Below are 20,111 nucleotides of genomic sequence, written 5' to 3'. Positions count from 1 at the left end.
GTCCCCTCCGACCCCAGGATTCCACATGGTGTCCCCGCCCAAGAGTCATGAGAACGCTTTTTCTGCACATCATGGGCACCAAATTTTCAGACCAAAATCCGGGACAGGGTTCGAAACTAGTGCTCAGGAAGGGAGATCCGCAAGCAGAAATCTGGAAGACGGAGCTGAGACAGCGCCCTAGTGGGAGGGATGCTGGTGAGGGCGGTGGCCACGAAGAGGGTGGAACCAGGGGCAGTGAAGCACCAAGCCCGGTTCAGGACCGCGGTTAGCGCTTATGCTCCGCCCTCAATAAAGATGGCGGCAGTAACTTCGATATCCAGAGCTGCCATGCGCGATAGCCTGTACCATCGGATTTGGGGCTTCGGGGCGGAGGTGGAACGAACCATCGCAGCGGCCGGGAGCCATGTTGGAGCGGCGGGAGGCGGCAGCAGCGTCGGGGATGCTGTGGTGGGGGCGGCAAAAGCCGGGGCCGCTCCCCAAAGGGACTCTGGCCGCGGAGTAGATGGTGCCCAGAGGGTGGCGGCGGCGCGGAGCGACAGGCCTAGAGGCGGGGGACCAGGGCGGCGGCAGGGCCCCGGGTGGGGGCCCGAGCAGCGAGGCGGGCCCAAGGCCTGGACCCAGGCGGAGGACAGTGGAGGCCGTGTGGGGAAGTAGCGGGTGATGGCGAGGCGGCAGCCGTGGTGGGGTCTCAGGGGGCCGACCACCCCGCTACTCCTGCTCCTTCTCCTCCTCTCTTTGTTCCCTCCTAGCCGGGAGGAGCTGGGGGTCGGCGGGGGCCAAGGTTGGGACCCGGGGGTAGCTGCTGCTACGGGGCCAGGGGCGCGGATCGGCGGCGGAGCCTTAGCTCTTTGTCCCGAGTCGCCCAGGGTCCGAGAGGATGGAAAGCCTGACCTGGGAGTCAGGGAACCTGTCTTCGTGGGGCTCCGAGGGGGAAGGCAAAGCGACCAAAGCGGTCGAGGGCCCCCTGAGCAGCCGGGGTTGGGAGCGGAATATGGAGTCAAGACATTTGGCAGCCGCGGGCAGGAGACAGGACAAGGACCAGGGTCTCTGTTATGCTGGCGTCCAGAGGTCTCCTCTTGCGGGCGGACAGGGCCGTTGCAAAGAGATAGTCTGTCGCCAGAACGCCTTTCCCCAGGGGTCCCGGGCCCAGAGAACAGCTCTCCCTTCCCTTCGGACCTTCGGATTCGGCCCCGTGGTTCCCAGCCGGTGTTCTCCCAAAGGAATACTGGGACAGGCGCCCCCAAAAAAGTGGGAACCACGCGCTGCTGCGGGGAGTTGTGGGCGCCGGGGCGCAGGGGTCAGAGCGAGAGAACCGCGACATCCCAAGCGAGGAGGACAGGGCCCCGGCCGGACCGCCCTCCCGGGGCCGTGGGATCCGGCCCCGGGCTGGATTCAGCACCTCGCAAGGAAAGGACAGCTTCCGCATCTGTTTCAGCACTGCGAGAGTCCCGGACAGCTCCCGAGCCAACGCCCGAGCGCATGCGCTCCCGCGTCCTCTTCCGCCGCCGCTTCCTCCCTCAGCGCCCGAGGCCGCGCCCCGCTGGGGGCCCGACCGAGCATGGAGCCTGGAGAATACCCCCAGCGAGCCGGGCCCGCCCCCGTCGCGCCGCGAACCGCCACCCACAGTTTCCGCAGTACAACTACCAGGCACTGGTGCCCGAGAATGAGGTGGCGGGGACCGCGGTGCTACGTGTAGTGGCGCAGGATCCGGACATCGGCGAGGCCGGACGCCTAGTCTACTCGCTGGCTGCGCTCATGAACAGCCGCTCTCTGGAACTGTTCAGCATCGACCCGCAGAGCGGCCTTATTCGCACAGAGGCTGCCCTGGACCGCGAGAGCATGGATCGCCACTACCTGCGCGTGACGGCTCAGGATCATGGCTCGCCGCGCCTCTCGGCCACCACCATGGTGGCCGTGACAGTGGCCGACCGCAACGACCACGCGCCGGTATTTGAGCAGGCGCAATACCGGGAGACGCTTCGCGAGAACGTGGAGGAGGGCTACCCCATCCTGCAGTTGCGTGCCACAGACGGTGACGCGCCCCCCAACGCCAACCTGCGTTACCGCTTTGTGGGGCCGCCAGCTGAGCGCGCCGCCGCCTCTGCCGCTTTCGAAATTGATCCGCGCTCAGGGCTCATCAGCACCAGCGGTCGCGTGGACCGAGAGCACATGGAAAGTTACGAGCTGGTGGTGGAGGCCAGCGACCAGGGACAAGAGCCCGGGCCGCGCTCTGCCACTGTACGTGTGCACATAACCGTGCTGGACGAGAACGACAATGCGCCCCAGTTTAGCGAGAAACGCTACGTGGCGCAGGTGCGCGAGGATGTGCGCCCCCATACGGTGGTGCTACGCGTCTCGGCTACCGACAGGGACAAGGACGCCAACGGACTGGTGCACTACAACATCATCAGTGGCAACAGCCGCGGCCACTTTGCCATCGACAGCCTCACGGGCGAGATCCAGGTGGTGGCACCTCTGGACTTTGAGGCAGAGCGAGAGTATGCCTTGCGCATCCGGGCTCAGGATGCAGGCCGCCCACCACTGTCCAACAACACAGGCCTGGCCAGCATCCAGGTGGTCGACGTCAATGACCATACTCCTATCTTTGTCAGCACGCCCTTCCAGGTCTCTGTTCTGGAAAACGCGCCCCTGGGCCACTCAGTCATCCACATTCAGGCAGTGGATGCAGACCATGGAGAGAATGCCAGATTGGAGTATTCCCTAACTGGTGTGGCATCTGATACACCCTTTGTGATAAACAGTGCCACTGGCTGGGTCTCTGTGAGTGGTCCCCTGGACCGTGAGTCTGTGGAGCATTACTTCTTTGGTGTGGAGGCCCGAGACCATGGCTCACCCCCACTCTCAGCTTCAGCCAGCGTCACAGTGACTGTGCTGGATGTTAATGACAATCGCCCTGAGTTCACTATGAAGGAGTACCACCTACGACTGAATGAGGATGCGACCGTGGGCACCAGTGTGGTGAGTGTGACTGCTGTAGATCGTGATGCCAACAGTGCCATCAGCTACCAGATCACAGGAGGCAACACTCGGAATCGCTTTGCCATCAGCTCCCAGGGTGGTGTAGGTCTGGTGACACTGGCTCTGCCACTGGACTACAAGCAGGAACGCTACTTCAAGTTGGTGCTAACTGCATCTGACCGTGCCCTTCATGATCACTGCTATGTGCACATCAACATTACAGATGCCAACACTCACCGGCCTGTCTTTCAAAGTGCCCACTACTCAGTGAGTGTGAATGAGGATCGGCCAGTGGGTAGCACCGTGGTGGTCATCAGTGCCTCTGACGATGACGTGGGTGAGAATGCTCGTATCACTTATCTCCTGGAGGACAACCTGCCCCAGTTCCGCATTGATGCAGACTCAGGGGCCATTACACTGCAGGCCTCACTGGACTATGAGGACCAGATGACCTACACACTGGCTATTACAGCTCGGGACAATGGCATCCCACAGAAGGCAGACACTACTTATGTGGAGGTGATGGTCAATGATGTGAATGATAACCCTCCACAGTTTGTGGCCTCCCACTACAGAGGGCTGGTTTCTGAGGATGCCCCACCTTTCACCAGTATCCTGCAGATCTCAGCCACTGACCGGGATGCTCATGCCAATGGCCGGGTCCAGTACACTTTCCAGAATGGGGAAGATGGGGATGGAGATTTTACCATTGAGCCCACCTCTGGCATTGTCCGCACAGTGAGGCGGCTAGATCGGGAGGCGGTACCAGTGTATGAACTGACTGCTTACGCAGTGGACCGAGGTGTGCCCCCTCTTCGGACTCCAGTCAGCATCCAGGTGACGGTGCAGGATGTTAATGACAATGCACCAGTCTTCCCAGCTGAGGAGTTTGAGGTGCGAGTGAAGGAGAACAGCATTGTGGGCTCGGTGGTAGCCCAGATCACTGCAGTGGACCCTGATGAAGGCCCCAATGCTCATATAATGTACCAGATTGTGGAGGGGAACATCCCTGAGCTGTTCCAAATGGATATCTTCTCTGGAGAGTTGACAGCACTCATTGACCTGGACTATGAAGCTCGCCAAGAATATGTGATTGTTGTGCAGGCCACCTCAGCCCCTCTGGTCAGTCGGGCCACTGTGCACGTCCGGCTGGTTGACCAGAATGACAACAGCCCTGTGCTCAACAACTTCCAGATCCTCTTCAACAACTATGTATCCAACCACTCAGACACTTTCCCCTCAGGCATCATTGGGCGCATCCCTGCTTACGATCCTGATGTCTCTGACCACCTCTTCTACTCCTTTGAGCGGGGCAATGAGCTACAGCTGCTGGTGGTCAACCAGACCAGCGGGGAGCTTCGACTCAGCCGCAAGCTAGACAACAACCGCCCACTGGTGGCCTCCATGTTGGTGACTGTCACAGGTGAGGGGCGGGGGTTAATCAAGTGAGCCAGTGACCTCAGCCTGTCAGGTCCTCAGGGGCCCCACAAGGCACTTCAAACCAACGAGGGATTTTTCAAGCCTTCCAAGAATCCCTTAAGCTCTGGGTTCCTGCACCCCACAGGATCTGCCTCACAGGTTAGGGTCATATAGTCTCTGTTTAGGGTCTTGGGCAGTCTCCACAGAACCCCAAAGATTCTAGGGCATTAGCAGACCCCATAAAGACTGTAAAGAACTGTCTGCTGACTGTAAAGAACTGTTTGCTTGTTAATCTAGGGATAGCTCCCCTCCCTCTGAAAGGCTAGAGGTCCTGGGGTAATGCTCTGGAGGTCCCAGGAAAAGCCAGCATAGACCAGTCAGCCCACACCACATCCCTGTTCAGATGAAGGGTTACTTTGGGTCTGGTATGACCCTCAGCCCATCTGTGGAGGAGAGGGAGGCCAGTAGTTTAGTGATTGGGAACAGCAGTTTACTCTGGCAGCCTCAGGCAGAGAGCAGACCTGGCTGCTATTGAAGGGGCTGACTAAGGCCCTGTCCTTTGGGGAAATGTCCAGAGGTCCACCTGCCTCTTTTCTGCAGCCATGTCCCCAGGCCTTCACAAACTGTTCCCTTATAGGAGAGCGCAGGCAGGAGAAGCTCTTGCAGTCCTGAATACTGGAGGCTGAAGGGGTTGGGAGAGACTTTACCAGTGCTTATTCCCCAATTCTGGAGCATGGACTCCTGGCACTGCCAACGAAGGCACATTCATCCCTCAATTCACTGGACAACCATCGCTGTTGGCCACCCAGTGTGTACTAGGGTCTGGAGACAAGGCATATAAGCACCTCATGCTCATTTCTGGGGGTGGGCACTGAAATCGCAGGACCCAGGTCTGGGGTGATGGGTGGCTTGCTGATTCAAGGATGCTGAGGAGGAGGCCAGAGTCCAAGGCCCTCCTGGAGAGAGGGAGCTTGCTGACCCAGGGTTCTGGGGGATGAGGTTGAGTGGTCACAGGGTTAGGGACCCTTCTAGTGCCTTGGGAAAGCAGTTGACTGACCAGAGATAGGGGATGGGTGATCCCTGACCTAGAGGGATATTTTTGGAGGGCATGTTTTGCTGGTTCCGCCATGCTGGGGGATGAGGGGAAGGAAAGTCGGTGGTCAGTGGCCTTGGTTCCTCTTTCTGTCCTGATTGGCCTGCAGACCATGATAACTTGGGGAAGGGTGGGTTACTGATCACTTAGGGACCTTCCTGTATGCTTTTGGAGGAATGACTTGCTGACCCATGGGCACTGTTGGGGCAGAGGGGGGGGTTGGTTGATCCCTGGCTCAGGCCCTTCCCTGTGTTGGAGGGAGGCAAGAGGAAGCAGCAACTTGTTGACACCTTGATGCTGAGAGAGTTGGTGATCACAAGCTTCAGACCTCCTTGTGTCCTGGCATGGTCAGCCTGCTAACACAGAGGTGCTGGGGGACTGAGCGGTCACTGGCCCCAGCCCTCTTATATCCCAGGGAGGAGCAGCCGCTGACCCCAGACTGACCACTTCCCCCACTTCCGCCTGCAGATGGGCTACATAGTGTGACGGCACAGTGTGTGCTGCGCGTGATCATCATCACGGAGGAGTTGCTGGCCAACAGCCTGACGGTGCGCCTTGAGAACATGTGGCAGGAACGCTTCCTTTCGCCACTACTAGGCCACTTCCTGGAAGGCGTGGCCGCAGTACTTGCCACACCCGCCGAGGACGTCTTCATCTTCAACATCCAGAACGACACAGACGTGGGGGGCACCGTGCTCAACGTGAGCTTCTCAGCGCTGGCGCCACGCGGGGCCGGGGCTGGATCTGCAGGTCCCTGGTTCAGCTCCGAGGAGCTGCAGGAGCAGCTGTACGTGCGCCGAGCCGCACTTGCCGCCCGCTCTCTCCTGGACGTGTTGCCCTTCGACGACAACGTATGCCTGCGCGAGCCCTGTGAGAACTACATGAAATGTGTGTCCGTGCTGCGCTTTGACTCCTCTGCGCCTTTCCTGGCCTCCGCCTCCACGCTCTTCAGACCCATCCAGCCCATCGCAGGCCTGCGCTGCCGCTGCCCCCCAGGCTTCACGGGAGACTTCTGCGAGACGGAGCTCGATCTCTGCTACTCCAACCCTTGCCGTAATGGCGGCGCCTGCGCGCGGCGCGAGGGCGGCTACACCTGCGTCTGCCGCCCGCGCTTCACAGGTGAGCAGGGCGCGGGGCTGGGTGAACCTGCAGTGCAAGTGAGGATTGGGCATCACTCTTGAGCCAACCGGGGTCGATTTGGGCGCCGTTAGTCCAGAAGCGGTAGAACCTGGCCCAGAGGGAGCCTAAGGCCGCGAAGAAATAGGCTTTGGTGGGGCCGAGGTAGCGAAGGAGGCGTGGCCCTGGGCAGAGGCGGGGCCCTGAGGTCCGCGGTAGTGGACAGGGCGTGGGCGGCGCCTTCGAGGGTCCGCGCTGCGAAGTGGCGGCTCGCTCCTTCCCGCCCAGTTCTTTCGTCATGTTCCGCGGCCTGCGGCAGCGCTTCCACCTCACGCTGTCCCTCTCGTAGGTGCCCGCCCGCATCTGCGCGCCTGCACGCGGTCCCCATTACCTTCAAGACCCAGATTCCTGACGGCCCCACCCTGGCGTCCCATAGGACACCGCCCCCTCCCCTCCCTCTCTCACCACTTCCTCTCTCACCCTAGCCTGGGTGAGCTCCCTCAAACCTTCTTGTCACAGGGATGGTGGGTGTGAGGAGGGGTCCGGCTTGTGACGCGCCCCACCCCCCCAGGTTCGCCACAGTGCAGCCCAGTGGGCTGCTCTTCTACAACGGGCGCCTGAACGAGAAGCATGACTTCCTGGCCCTGGAGCTCGTGGCTGGGCAAGTGAGACTCACATATTCCACCGGTGGGTGCCCCCGCGGACTAGTATGGGCGCGAGTGGGTGCATGTATGGGTGAGATGGATGAGGGGTGCAAGCCCCACGGGCACACCCGAACACACACCTCCACGCCCAACAGACAACAGTGAGGACCACTTTCCCTATGGGAAAGCCCATCTCTCCACCAAGTGTGTGCTTCTCCTACCTGTCCAAAGGCACTCTGGTCCAGCCAGTGTGGCCACCAGTGGGGAGAGTTATCTGATGCATCCAGGGTCACCCTGGGAGTAGCAGTGCCTGCACGACTGGGCGGGAGGAGGAGGGGGACTTAGCAGCTCCAGACAAGCCTCCACACACATCCACCCCACAGGTGAGTCCAACACAGTGGTCAGCCCCACAGTTCCAGGGGGCCTGAATGACGGGCAGTGGCACACAGTGCATCTGAGATACTACAACAAGGTGGGCACCACCCTTGGCATGGGAGTATGGGGGGAGCTGGGATGCCAGGTTCTGCCCCTCAGGGGTCACCCTGGGGGTCCTGTTGAGTGGTGTGCCTGGGTCTCTAGCCCCGGACAGATGCCCTGGGGGGTGCTCAGGGCCCCTCCAAGGACAAGGTGGCTGTGCTGAGCGTGGATGACTGCGACATGGCTGTGGCTCTGCAGTTTGGTGCTGAGATTGGCAACTACTCATGCGCGGCTGCTGGCACACAAACAAGCTCCAAGAAGTGAGGCCCCCAGCCCCTGATCCTCAAGCCTTCTGCCTGCCAAAGCCCACTCCAAGCCTTCCAATAATGCCTACCAAACTCCCCATCCTTCCCCAAACCACTGTATTTCCCTCTCCCCACTAGGATGCTGAAACCCCATCTCACCTTAACCTCCCTCTCTGTGCCCAGACTGCCCACTCCCACACAGTCCCAGGCACCCACTCCCCCAAAGGTTCCACTGCCCCAAAGGTTCCACTCTCTCTAATGCCCCACAGCCCACCTGACCCCATCCCCTCCCCCAGCCACCCAAATGCCTCCCTTTTTCATCCTTATCCTCAACCCCAGCCTCTTCCACCTTTCCCCAGACCATCTGCCCATCATAAACTCTCCTTTGCACCCCTACAACTGAAGTAAGTCTCCAGTTCCTTCCTCAGCCTGATCTTACCCTCCCTGCTCAATCACCATACCCTCTGAGTCCTACCCCCTCCATTTCCTATGCCCCTCACCAGGAGCAAACCTACCCTGGCCCCAGTCCCACCAATGACCTGGACCTCTGACCCCCAGGTCCCTGGACCTGACAGGCCCTCTGCTCCTGGGGGGTGTCCCCAACCTTCCCGAGAACTTCCCCGTGTCCCACAAGGACTTTGTTGGCTGCATGCGGGACCTGCATATTGATGGCCGTCGAGTGGACATGGCATCCTTTGTCGCAAACAACGGCACCATGGCAGGTAGGCCATGTCCTCATCATAGGGAAAGGGTGGAAAGCTATGTGGATTAACTCAAAATCTGACCTCCTCCTTGTCTCCTTTCCTGGCAAGCAGAACGCTGTAGCCTAGCCTTTAGGACCTGAGTCCTACCAATTCTACCCCCCGAGAGAACATGGGGCTAAGATCATGGCCACTTTCAGCCCCCCAGACCTCTGTGTTTTGCGCCCCCCACCACCTTGTGTTCTTACCTCCTCTATGTACCTTCCTCTCCCAGGCTGCCAGGCCAAGCTGCACTTTTGTGACTCAGGCCCCTGCAAGAACAGCGGCTTCTGCTCAGAGCGCTGGGGTGGCTTCAGCTGTGACTGCCCTGTGGGCTTCGGTGGCAAAGACTGTCGGCTCAGTGAGTGGGCAGCCTGGGGCAGGAGGAGCCTGCAGGGTAAATTCTGTTCTTGAGGTGAGGCCTGTGACCCTCCTCCTTTTATCCCACCAGCTATGGCCCATCCCCACCATTTCCGTGGCAACGGCACACTGAGCTGGGACTTTGGAAATGACATGGCTGTATCTGTGCCGTGGTACCTGGGGCTGGCATTTCGGACACGGGCGAAGCAGGGGGTCCTGATGCAAGTCCAAGCTGGGCCACATAGCACACTCCTCTGTCAGGTGTGTCTGTCCTCCTGACCCCTCCCTAGACCCTCAGCTCTCAATCTCTAAGGCACCAGCACCATTCCTGTGGTTTCAGGCCTGGTCACACAGCATACTTCTCTGCCAGGTATACTGACTATACTTGACCCTGCTCTGGACCCAGGCCCTTGACCCTCTTCCCCACTATCATATCCTCTGCAGGTGCAGCATACCAGCATAGCTCTCTTGTGCCACCTGCACTAATCCATGACCCCTCGTCCTGACCTCTGCCCCCTAACGTCACTCTCTGCTGCATAGTGTCCCTGGGCACAGTGCCCTATTTGCCAAATATAGCCTTGTCCCTGCTGTACTGACCTCTGAGCCCTCAGATCTCACCTCCTGATACTCCTAGCCCCAGCCAAACTTGGGGCTCTGACCCCAGGGCTGTGCCTCTCTACCCACAGCTGGATCGGGGGTTGCTGTCTGTGACAGTGACCAGGGGCTCGGGCCGTGCTGCCCACCTCCTCCTGGACCAGGTGACTGTCAGTGATGGCCGATGGCATGATCTGCGGCTGGAGTTGCAGGAGGAGCCAGGTGGCCGGCGGGGCCACCATGTCCTCATGATCTCATTGGACTTTAGCCTCTTCCAGGTCTGACCTCTAACCCTGGGGTGGTCCATTCTCAGCCTCCGACTAGACCCACCTCATTTGACCCCACCTCTAGTCCTCTCACTTCCCTCCACTGCACATAGTCTGATATTCTCCCCCGAGTCCCCCTCCTCATGTCCTCGCTCTGAGCCCACTCTGCTACACCCTCCTCATGTCAGGGAGGCTACGCAGATTTCTGGCCTATTCTTGGGGTACCTCTGCAGCTAGCACTTTGCCAAACTTCTGGAAACCTTTTCTGGTCTCCTGATCTTCCCAGCTCAAAGTCGTGGAATTTTAGGGTCTATTCTGGGTCCAGGAGAGAAGGGCCAGTCTGGGCCCAGCTCTGGACTGAAAACTTCCTGTCAGCCGTCCCCCATGCTCCAGCAGGTCCTCCATACTTGGGAGCATTTCATTTCCAGACCAGTCCTCTGGGCCAGAGGGACAGAGCATGGTGGTGCAGGATAAGGCCTAGGATAAAGCCAAAACTGACACTGGGGTAGGGCAGGGGCCCATCAGGTCCCCCCCCACACCCCTAGTGCTGACTGTCCTCTTCCTCCAGGACACCTTGGCGGTGGGGAGTGAGCTGCAGGGCCTGAAGGTAAAGCGACTCCATGTGGGAGGCCTGCCTCCCAGCAGTGAAGAGGAGGCTTCTAAGGGTCTGGTTGGCTGTATTCAGGTGAGCGTCAGCATGCGAACATGATATGGGGCAGTAGGGTGAGTGGTCAGAGATCAGAGGTGCCTTGGGACCTGAAATGCTGCATTCACATCGGGGTTGGCATAGGGGTAGTGGTGACCCAGAGCCATCAGAGACAGATCAAGCCTCTCTGTGCTGTTGGAGGTGAGAGTCTAGCTTAGATTATCAAGGGTCATTAGAGGCCTGTGTCAGGGACACATGATTAGGGGTCCCATGGGGCCACAGAACTGGGACCATTGGGTCAGGGTCTAGGGTTTGTAGGGAAATTGCATGTCAGGGGTCATCAGACCAGGTGGCTGGCTCTGCTGGACATGGGGCTAAGGTGCTTTGCCATGGGTCTCACCCCTTGCTGGCTGTGTCCATAGGGAGTATGGCTTGGTTCCACGCCTTTGGGCTCCCCAGCCCTGCTTCCCCCGAGCCACCGAGTGAACGTGGAACCTGGCTGTGTCGTGACCAACGCCTGTGCATCTGGGCCCTGCCCACCCCATGCTGACTGCCGAGACCTCTGGCAGACCTTTTCCTGTACCTGCTGGCCAGGTGGGGCCTGGGTGGGGGCAGGGTGATTTGGGGTTCGTGGTGAAGATTGGGGGACCTGGAGAGCCTGGAGGAGGCAGGGACTGAGAAGGACAGGTGCCTGCTTCCTCCCATGCTCTGTGGCCAGTGTCCTGAGCTCCCTGACCCAACCTGCAGGTTACTATGGCCCGGGCTGTGTGGACGCCTGCCTCTTGAACCCCTGTCAGAATCAGGGGTCATGCCGGCACCTCCCTGGGGCCCCCCATGGCTATACCTGCGACTGTGTAGGTGGCTATTTTGGGCACCACTGTGAGCACAGGTAAGGGGCTGGGGGCTGAGATGATGGAAAGAGCTGGTGGGAGTTAGGGAGGGTCACTGAGATGTGGTGGAGGCGTCTCACGTGGCTGTCCACCCCAGGATGGACCAACAGTGCCCACGGGGCTGGTGGGGGAGCCCAACGTGTGGCCCCTGCAACTGCGACGTTCATAAGGGCTTTGACCCCAACTGCAACAAGACAAATGGGCAGTGTCACTGCAAGGTGCGCCTGTCCCCTGTCCCCTGACCTTTTAACTCTTCTGTAGACATGTTTTGTGATTCTTATCCAGCTTGCTGACCTCTGCCACCTGATTCAGCCCCTGACCTCTTACCCCTATGCCGTGACCTAACTGCCATCTCTTGTCCTTGACATCTAACCCCTCTCTTATGTTTCATTTGAGGCCAGTCTTCCTTCTGGCCTGTGAGCACTGTTCTCCTGACCCTTTGCCCTTGATTCCACTCATCCCCCAAGCCCTGACCTGAGACCCCTACCTTAAGCCCTGACCTCTGACCTCAGGCCCCTGACCCATTCTCAAACAGGAATTCCATTACCGACCGCGGGGCAGCGACTCATGCCTCCCATGTGACTGCTACCCTGTGGGCTCCACCTCACGTTCATGCGCCCCCCACAGCGGGCAGTGCCCCTGTCGCCCAGGAGCCCTTGGCCGCCAGTGCAACAGCTGTGACAGTCCTTTTGCAGAGGTGACAGCCAGCGGCTGCCGGGGTGAGCAGGCTCCACCCAGCTCCACATATAGAGGGCTGGCTCTGGCACGCTGTCACCAAGTCCCATGGCATGCTTGGCTTCTTGGGTAGGGGCTCCGGGAGGCTTCTCTGAGGGAGACCACTTACACCCAGGCACTCCCACATTTGCCCCAAGTATTTTGAGGACCTGTCACAGAATCTGATGGGCCAGCTCCCATGAGGCCAGCAGCAGAGTGGTAGGCAGTGGGCCTGGGGTAGGTGGGGGGCAGTGGATGTAGCTGTCCCTTGCTCCAGCCCCTGGCTGCCTGGCTCAGTGCCTCCTTCCTCCCTAGTGCTCTATGACGCCTGCCCCAAGTCCCTGAGATCTGGTGTGTGGTGGCCTCAGACCAAGTTTGGTGTCTTGGCCTCAGTGCCCTGTCCTCGGGGGGCTCTGGGTGAGTACCTGGGGGACAGGCAAATAGCTGAGGGTCGGGGTAGGCCTGACCTCTGACTTGCTGGAGCCGCCTCTTTTCCTGAGTTGGTTGGCCTTGTTCCTACAAAGAGGTGGGAGTGGGGTAGGGGTCGATGTGGGCCCCTCCCTACCTCTCAGGGGCTCTGGGTTCCTCCCCACATCCTCATTGAGCCTCCATCTGTTTCTCTTGGCTTCTGGGCAGGATTGCGGGGTGCAGGTAAGGGGTACGTGTTTGCTCAGGTGCGCTGCCCCCTCCCACTGCCAGAGCTTTTGCAGATCCCTTTTGCTGCCTGAAGTCCCTGCAGACCCCTCCCCACTGCCTGAGGTCTCTAAAAGCTACTCCCAGCTTCTTGAAGCCCCTGGAGGCCCCTTCCTACTGTCTGAGGACCCTGGGGGCCCTTCTCTGATGCCTAAAGTCCTCAGAGACCACTCCCCACTGCCTGAGGACACCCCCTCCCCACACACACACTTCCTAAGGTCCTTGTAGACCCCTTCTCAGTTCCTGAGGTTCCTGCAGGCCTCTCCCTACTACCTGAGGTCCTGAAAGACCCCTGCCCTCTGTTTGAGGACCCCACAGACTCCTCTTTGTTGCCTGAGGTCCTCACAGAACCCTTCCCGCTGCTTGAGGTCTCTGCAGTGGCTGGACAGAGACTGTCTGCGTGTGCATGCTCTTGTGCGTGTCTTTCTGTGCCTGTGCACGCATCTGTCTGTCTTTTGGGGAGGGGGTTCTGTGTTTAAGTCAGGGGGCCTCTTGCTGGTGGCTACAAGCTCTCTTAAGGCCCAGGTCAATTCTCATTCAACTCTAATTCCAATCTCACAGATAAGGGAGAGTTGGCAGCAAATTCACCACTGGGGCAGTTAAAATTTGTGTGAGAACTTTCACCCCCACCTCATTTTGGTCACAAAATTCTCCTGGGGGTGCACTGTGTATCTGTGTGTTTGTCCTGGGCCACACATCTACTCGTGTGCAGGTGTGAGCATTGGTTTTTATGTTCTTGCCCTGGGCCACATGTCTGTGAAGCTGTCCTGGCCTGTGTGTGTGTGTCTGGGTGCACATGCACACACACAGTCCTGCCCTTGTGTTCTTCTTTATGTCATGGTGGTTCGAAATGGTCCACAGACCCCTCAGGAATTGACTGACAAGCGCCTGGGGCCCATCTGGGCTGGGGGCTGGGGCTTTTCTATCCAGGGGTCCAGCCGTGGATGCCTACTACCTGGTCTCTGCTTCAGAGCTCCCCCTGGGGTAGGGGAGGGTGCTATGGTCACCTCCTCAATGAAGGTGTCCAGGCCCCAGGCCTGACAAGGGGTCAACTGCCTTCAGGAGCTGCCGTGCGGCTATGCGACGAGGACCAGGGTTGGCTGGAGCCTGACCTCTTCAACTGTACCTCCCCTGCCTTTCGAGAACTCAATCTGCTGGTGAGACTGCCCAGACCTTGCCCTGCACTCAAGACCAGCCCTGGCTCTGGCCCTGGCCTGTCTCCCTAGGCCTGTGCTGGGCCCCAGACATCATGCCCCAGCCCTTGACCTCCTGGGCTTTTCCCAGTTGCCCTTTAATCCAAACTCTTCTTCTTGTGAGGCTTTTGAGAAAGGCCTAAGTGACCACAGAGCGACCATCCCCATCTTTGTCCTGGCAGCTGGATGGCCTAGAGCTGAACAAGACAGTCCTGGATACAGTGGAGGCTAAGAAGCTGGCTCAGAGGCTACGGGAGGTGACTGGCCACACTGACCACTACTTCAGCCAAGATGTCCGAGTCACTGCCCGCCTGCTGGCCCACCTGTTGGCCTTTGAGAGTCACCAGCAGGGCTTCGGGCTGACAGCCACACAAGACGCCCACTTCAATGAGGTGGGGCTACACCTTGGGCTCCCGATCCCCTGGCCCTGACCCCTGCCCCTCTGCTCAGACCCCTCCCGACCCCAGGGAAGTGAAGGCCCTGGATTCTCTCTCTCTCCCCTTGTCCCCTCCAGAGCCATACCCTACTGGGACCTCTCTGAGCACCTGGCCAGACCCCTCAGGCATGCCCTGTCCCCTCACACATCCTCACCTGGCTGGGCCCACTTTCACCTCCCTCCTCCCAGAATCTGCTGTGGGCCGGCTCTGCACTGCTTGCTCCAGAGACTGGGGACTTGTGGGCAGCGCTGGGGCAGCGGGCCCCTGGGGGTTCCCCAGGCAGCGCCGGGCTGGTGCAGCACCTGGAGGAGTACGCAGCCACACTCGCGAAGAATATGGAACTCACGTACCTGAATCCCGTGGGGCTGGTGACACCCAACATCAGTATGTGGAGGGTAGGGTGGGGCGGGGCAGGGGGCCGTGAAAGGGCAAGGACCTGGAGGTCTGAGGGGCTGGGGGCTATTGATGTCAACATTAGTGGCAGGAGGCTGTGCTGCCACCTTCAGCGCTTTGCAGGGACAGGCTCTGCGCTGGTAGCAAGGAGGCTATGGGTTGTGGAACTTGGGTACAGGATGGGAGGAGGAGGGAGTGGGACCCTCAGCACAGGGAGGAGATCCTTGATGGGTCTCACCCCTCTTCCTCCCGGGCAGTGCTCAGCATTGACCGCATGGAGCACCCCAGTCCCAGCCGGGGGACCCGTCGCTACCCTCGTTACCACAGCAACCTTTTCCGGGGCCAGGATGCCTGGGATCCTCACACACACGTGCTGCTCCCTTCCCAGACACCACGGCTGTCCCCACCTGAAGGTAAGAGCCCTGGGGTGACCCATGGGCCAGATCCTGGTTCCTTGCCCTCCAAGCCAGATGCCGTGTCGCCCTACTGTCAATTCTCCCCTTGCCAGACCCTCCCGCTCACCGCAGGTGACCTCGCCTAGGCCTTGATAGTCAGGATCCAGCGCTGGGGGGACCCATGTTTCCTTCATGGGCTTCTGCTCTCTGCACCCACCCTGGTTCTGGACCTGCAAAGGGAAGAGATTCCCATGCTTGATGCTGGGTTGGGTTCAGAGCTGCGTTTGTGGGTGCTTGGGGTCAGGGGTCACTGACAGTGACTCCTCCCCCTCCTCTGGCAGCTCTGTCTACAAGTGGCAGCAGCATGGAGAACTCCACCACCTCCAGTGTGGCCCCCCCGCCGGCCCCCCCAGAGCCCGAGCCTGAGCCTGGGATCTCCATCGTCATCCTCCTGGTTTACCGCACCTTAGGGGGGCTGCTCCCTGCCCAGTTCCAGGCCGAGCGCCGGGGTGCCAGGTATGAGTAGAGTTACTCCCAGGCTCCTCACCCTTGGGCTTCCCGCAAGCTTCTCCCCAGCCTAGCACCCCCTTTTTTGGTGGACAAATGAGCAGGTTCACAATCATACAGAGAGGCTCCTGCCCATGACTCTGGGAGCCTTGTCCATGCTGGGCTCCATGTGAATCATGTCCTGGGCAGTTGTGCAAATGAAGAGATAGACACAGAGCCACAGCTGGGGCCAGGCACATAAAGGATACAGGAGCCAGACAGACAGGCAAACTGGCTGATGGAGATAGGCAAAAACTGGCTGACTGAAGGAGGTCAGCTGGGGGTGGAAGGGCGGGCACTGAGAGGCAAAGTCTGTAGCTGCTTGGGCTTCAGACTCCAGTGTGGGCAGTGGGTCTGAAGCCTCTCAGCTGCATTTCTGCAGAACCAGGCCATGGACTCCTGGTCTTGAAGCAGCCCAACAGAGGCTAAAAGGGTTCTCAGAAACAGCATCCACTCTAGGGCATCTCAGACTCTGGGTGGGCCATGGCAAGTGACATGAAGACAGTGAGGTGGGCAGCCAGAGCCTGGGGAGATCAGCGGTGCCCAAGCCCAGGTGGGCTGTCTCCTCAGGCTTCCCCAGAACCCTGTTATGAACTCCCCGGTGGTCAGTGTGGCTGTGTTCCATGGACGCAACTTCCTAAGGGGTGTCCTAGAGTCCCCGATCAGCCTGGAGTTCCGCCTGCTACAGACAGCGAATCGCAGCAAGGCCATCTGCGTGCAGTGGGACCCGCCTGGCCCGTGAGGACCTCTACTCTGGAAACCCTTGGTCCCCCTGGTAGCCCCTGGGAGGCCAAGCCTGCCCCTGGGGCCCCCACCAATGCCCCTGTGCACCCAGACCCATGAGGAATGCTGCTCCCCAACTCCAGGCACCCTCGGCCCCTCCCACTGCCTCTCACAAACCCCTGCCTGGCGATGGGGCACTCCCCAGAGGGGATGGTAGGTCTGACTGCCCTGTGGCCACAGGGCGGACCAGCACGGCATGTGGACAGCACGGGATTGTGAGCTGGTGCACAGGAACGGGTCCCACGCACGGTGTCGCTGCAGCCGGACGGGCACCTTTGGAGTCCTCATGGATGCCTCTCCCCGTGAGGTGGGGCTGTGTTCAGAGTCCTGAGGAAGTGGGAGGGTCAAAGGGCAGGAGTGCCCAATACCCCAGTGACCATCCCTGTCCCCACAGCGGCTGGAGGGTGACTTGGAGCTGCTGGCTGTGTTCACCCATGTGGTCATAGCAGTGTCTGTGGCCGCGCTGCTGCTGACTGCAGCCGTCTTGCTGAGCCTGCGCAGCCTCAAGTCCAACATGCGTGGGATCCATGCCAATGTGGCTGCTGCCCTGGGAGTGGCAGAGCTCCTCTTCCTGCTGGGGATCCACAGGACCCAAAACCAGGTGCAGGGTCAGGGCCAGGGGACCTGTGTCCTGATGACCTCACCTGGCCCAGGAAGGCGTGGGGCCAGAGTTCAGGGTCAGAGATCAGGGGTGCTCAGGTTGGGGCCAGGGTTTGGGGCAGGATCCTGGGGTAAGGTGCAGTGGTTTAGGGGTCAGAGGTGGGGCGCGGCAGGAAAGGTCCTGACGCCCCCCAACCCTGCCTTCAGCTGCTGTGCACCGCGGTTGCCATCCTCCTGCACTACTTCTTCCTCAGCACCTTCGCGTGGCTCCTTGTGCAGGGGCTGCACCTCTACCGCATGCAGGTCGAGCCGCGCAATGTGGACCGTGGCGCCATGCGCTTCTACCACGCCCTGGGCTGGGGCGTCCCTGCTGTGCTGCTGGGTGAGGGCCCTGCTCACTGGCCTCAACCAGGCCTGTGACCCCTGACCTCCATCTATCACATGGCCTGACCCCTGCCCCTGCCCCCAATCCTGATCATGACCCCAACCTCAATCTCCCTTGCCATTTGCTCAGGGAGGAGGCTGCTCTGCCCCCACCCCAGCTTCTCCCCATACGTGAGAGAGTCAGCAGCTCTAGAATACATCCCCTCTATCCTATCTCTTCTCCCCAACAGGCCTGGCTGTCGGCCTGGATCCTGAGGGCTACGGGAACCCTGACTTCTGCTGGATCTCGATCCACGAGCCCCTCATCTGGAGTTTTGCAGGCCCTGTCGTCCTTGTCATCATGGTGAGTGCCCTCCACTCAGTGCCACCTTGCACTCCCCTTGGTGGGGGGTCGCGAGAGGCGGCCCTGCAGCAGGTGTGGTGGTATCAGCTGAAGGGTGCCAGGTGGCAGTCTGCAGGCTTCCTGGGCTTAGCCTCCATTTCTGTTCCTGCCCAACTGGCATGGAGGTGGGAGGTGTGGCGTCAGAGACTTGGCTTCCTCTCCCCACATCTGTCTCTCTCTCCACCTCCATCTTTCAGTCCCTCTCTGGTTCCCTATCTCTGACTTTTTCTATGATTCTAAGCTCCTCTGTTTCTCTCTCTCTTTTTTTCTAATATATTTGTTTATTTGGTTACACTGGGTTTAGTTGCAGCAGGCGGGCTCCTTGGTTGCAGCTCGCTGGCTCCTTTAGTTGTGGCACATGGGCTCCTTAGTTGCAGCTTGCAGGCTCCTTCGTTGTGGCTCTCCGGCTCCTTAGTTGTGGCGTGCTAACTCTTAGTTGCGGCATGCATGTGGGATCTAGTTCCCTGATCAAGGATCGAACCCAGACCCCCTGCATTGGGAGCACAGAGTCTTAACCACTGCACCACCAGGGAAGTCCCCCTCTTCTGTTTCTCTTTGTTTTTGATCTATGTATTTTGTGTGTGTGTGTGTGTGTGTGTGTGTGTGTCTGCGTATGTTTCTCACTGGTTCTGCCTCTCTCTCTGAGTCTTAGTGTCTCTCTGTCCCTGTCTCTCTCACTATCTCTATCTCTCTCTGCCCTGCCCCTGTTCCACATGTCTGGCCGCGGGTCCAGATGAATGGGACGATGTTTCTCCTCGCTGCCCGAACATCCTGCTCCTCTGGACAGAGGGAGGCCAAGAAGACCTCTGCGTTGTGAGTTGGCTGGCTGGAGGAAGTGGGGGATCTTAGAATGGCAGCCCTCTCCTGGGTGGGGTTTGGGGGTTCCCAGAGCATCCCTGTTGCAGGCTGGGCTCCAGATTCTGGGTAGGGGGATGAAGTCACATCTGCCCTGGCCTGCAGTCCCTCTCTGGCACCCTTGCCTTACTCTGGCCCCACAGGTCTGTCTGTGCCCTGCTGTCTCTCCAGTATCTCCCAAGGCCTGGTGGCTCACTTTGCCCTTTGCCCCGTGCATTTCCACCTACTTTCCATGCTTCTCTTATGCCCCACCCCCCGCTTTCAGTCTGCTTTCCCCGTGTCCCCTCATGGTTCCCTGAGTACTCTCCTGGTTCTTTCTGTGACTTCCGGACTCCCCTAGTGCCCTCCTGAGACCTCCATGTTTCTGTGTGAGTTTCTTTCCCTCCATGTCCCCTGGGTGTCCTCTTCGTGACCCTGCGTGTCCTCCCATGTCTCCCGTGTGAGCCCTGCGTGACCCTCACATGTCCTGTGTCCTTTCACGTTCCCACGGCAGGACCCTTCGCAGCTCATTTCTGCTCCTTCTACTGGTCAGTGCCTCCTGGCTCTTTGGCCTCCTGGCGGTCAACCACAGCATCCTGGCCTTCCACTACCTCCACGCTGGACTCTGTGGGATCCAGGTAACTCTGGCACCCCTCCCTCACCCTGGACCAGATGGGGCTTCAGTAGGGTGGGGCCCAGGGCCTGACCCCAGGCCTAGAGCTGACTCCCACCTGATGACTGACACCAGACTACTGCTGATCCTGGATTGACCTTCACCAGTGCTGAGGCTCCTGGCCGCTTGCTGGTCCACATTGACCTTCACTGACCCCGGTCACTCATGCCACTCTGACCTCTCACTGCGTCTGCTGACTTTCCGATTCCCTTACTGGGTCCCCCCTTGGGCTTCTCACTGCCTCACTCTAATCTGCAATGACCGATCCCACTTGCTGACCCACAGTGACTTACACCAGCCCTAGCTGACCCCCTTGTGGCCCTACTCTGACCTCTGCCTTGTTTCTGACCTCTCACTGACCTTTACTATCCCCTCAATGATCCTTGCTGACCCGCAGGGCATGGCGGTGCTGCTGCTCTTCTGTGTCCTGAACGCAGATGCTCGGGCTGCCTGGACACCAGCCTGTCTGGGCAGGAAGGCAGCGCCCGAGGAGGCCAGGCCAGCGCCTGGGACGGTGAGGGGCTCTCAGGGCCAGGGAGTCAGGGTGGGGGCCCTGGGAGGCCAGGGTTTGAGGCTTCTCCAGGCTGGCTCACACTCCTGTCCTCACCACCTCCC

At 59.7% G+C, this 20,111-nt stretch overlaps 1 protein-coding gene across 1 annotated transcript in view; it reads left to right on the top strand.

Moving 5' to 3' along the window:
* The first annotated feature begins 660 nt into the window (after positions 1-660).
* LOC112403758 (cadherin EGF LAG seven-pass G-type receptor 3-like) overlaps positions 661-20,111 on the top strand; it is a 38,585-nt gene continuing 19,134 nt past the window's right edge. The window contains exons 1-29 of the mRNA XM_024751398.1: positions 661-4,402; positions 5,960-6,648; positions 6,801-6,952; positions 7,179-7,294; positions 7,635-7,723; positions 7,831-7,988; positions 8,532-8,695; positions 8,949-9,074; positions 9,165-9,334; positions 9,760-9,945; positions 10,502-10,618; positions 11,002-11,173; positions 11,327-11,468; positions 11,567-11,687; positions 12,005-12,188; positions 12,499-12,600; positions 13,939-14,033; positions 14,252-14,461; positions 14,695-14,890; positions 15,157-15,312; positions 15,636-15,810; positions 16,411-16,578; positions 16,804-16,930; positions 17,018-17,224; positions 17,431-17,605; positions 17,838-17,950; positions 18,723-18,802; positions 19,338-19,461; positions 19,894-20,010. Of these exons, the coding sequence (XP_024607166.1) occupies positions 661-4,402; positions 5,960-6,648; positions 6,801-6,952; positions 7,179-7,294; positions 7,635-7,723; positions 7,831-7,988; positions 8,532-8,695; positions 8,949-9,074; positions 9,165-9,334; positions 9,760-9,945; positions 10,502-10,618; positions 11,002-11,173; positions 11,327-11,468; positions 11,567-11,687; positions 12,005-12,188; positions 12,499-12,600; positions 13,939-14,033; positions 14,252-14,461; positions 14,695-14,890; positions 15,157-15,312; positions 15,636-15,810; positions 16,411-16,578; positions 16,804-16,930; positions 17,018-17,224; positions 17,431-17,605; positions 17,838-17,950; positions 18,723-18,802; positions 19,338-19,461; positions 19,894-20,010 (8,373 nt within the window). The remainder of the gene's footprint in view (positions 4,403-5,959; positions 6,649-6,800; positions 6,953-7,178; positions 7,295-7,634; positions 7,724-7,830; positions 7,989-8,531; positions 8,696-8,948; positions 9,075-9,164; positions 9,335-9,759; positions 9,946-10,501; positions 10,619-11,001; positions 11,174-11,326; positions 11,469-11,566; positions 11,688-12,004; positions 12,189-12,498; positions 12,601-13,938; positions 14,034-14,251; positions 14,462-14,694; positions 14,891-15,156; positions 15,313-15,635; positions 15,811-16,410; positions 16,579-16,803; positions 16,931-17,017; positions 17,225-17,430; positions 17,606-17,837; positions 17,951-18,722; positions 18,803-19,337; positions 19,462-19,893; positions 20,011-20,111) is intronic.

This window comes from Neophocaena asiaeorientalis, unplaced genomic scaffold, assembly GCF_003031525.2.
Source record: "Neophocaena asiaeorientalis asiaeorientalis breed wild unplaced genomic scaffold, Neophocaena_asiaeorientalis_V1.1 scaffold221, whole genome shotgun sequence".
In the NCBI taxonomy this organism is placed as follows: domain Eukaryota; kingdom Metazoa; phylum Chordata; class Mammalia; order Artiodactyla; family Phocoenidae; genus Neophocaena; species Neophocaena asiaeorientalis.
The sequence above is the reverse complement of the archived record's forward strand: the minus strand, read 5'-3'. Positions and strand labels throughout refer to the sequence as shown.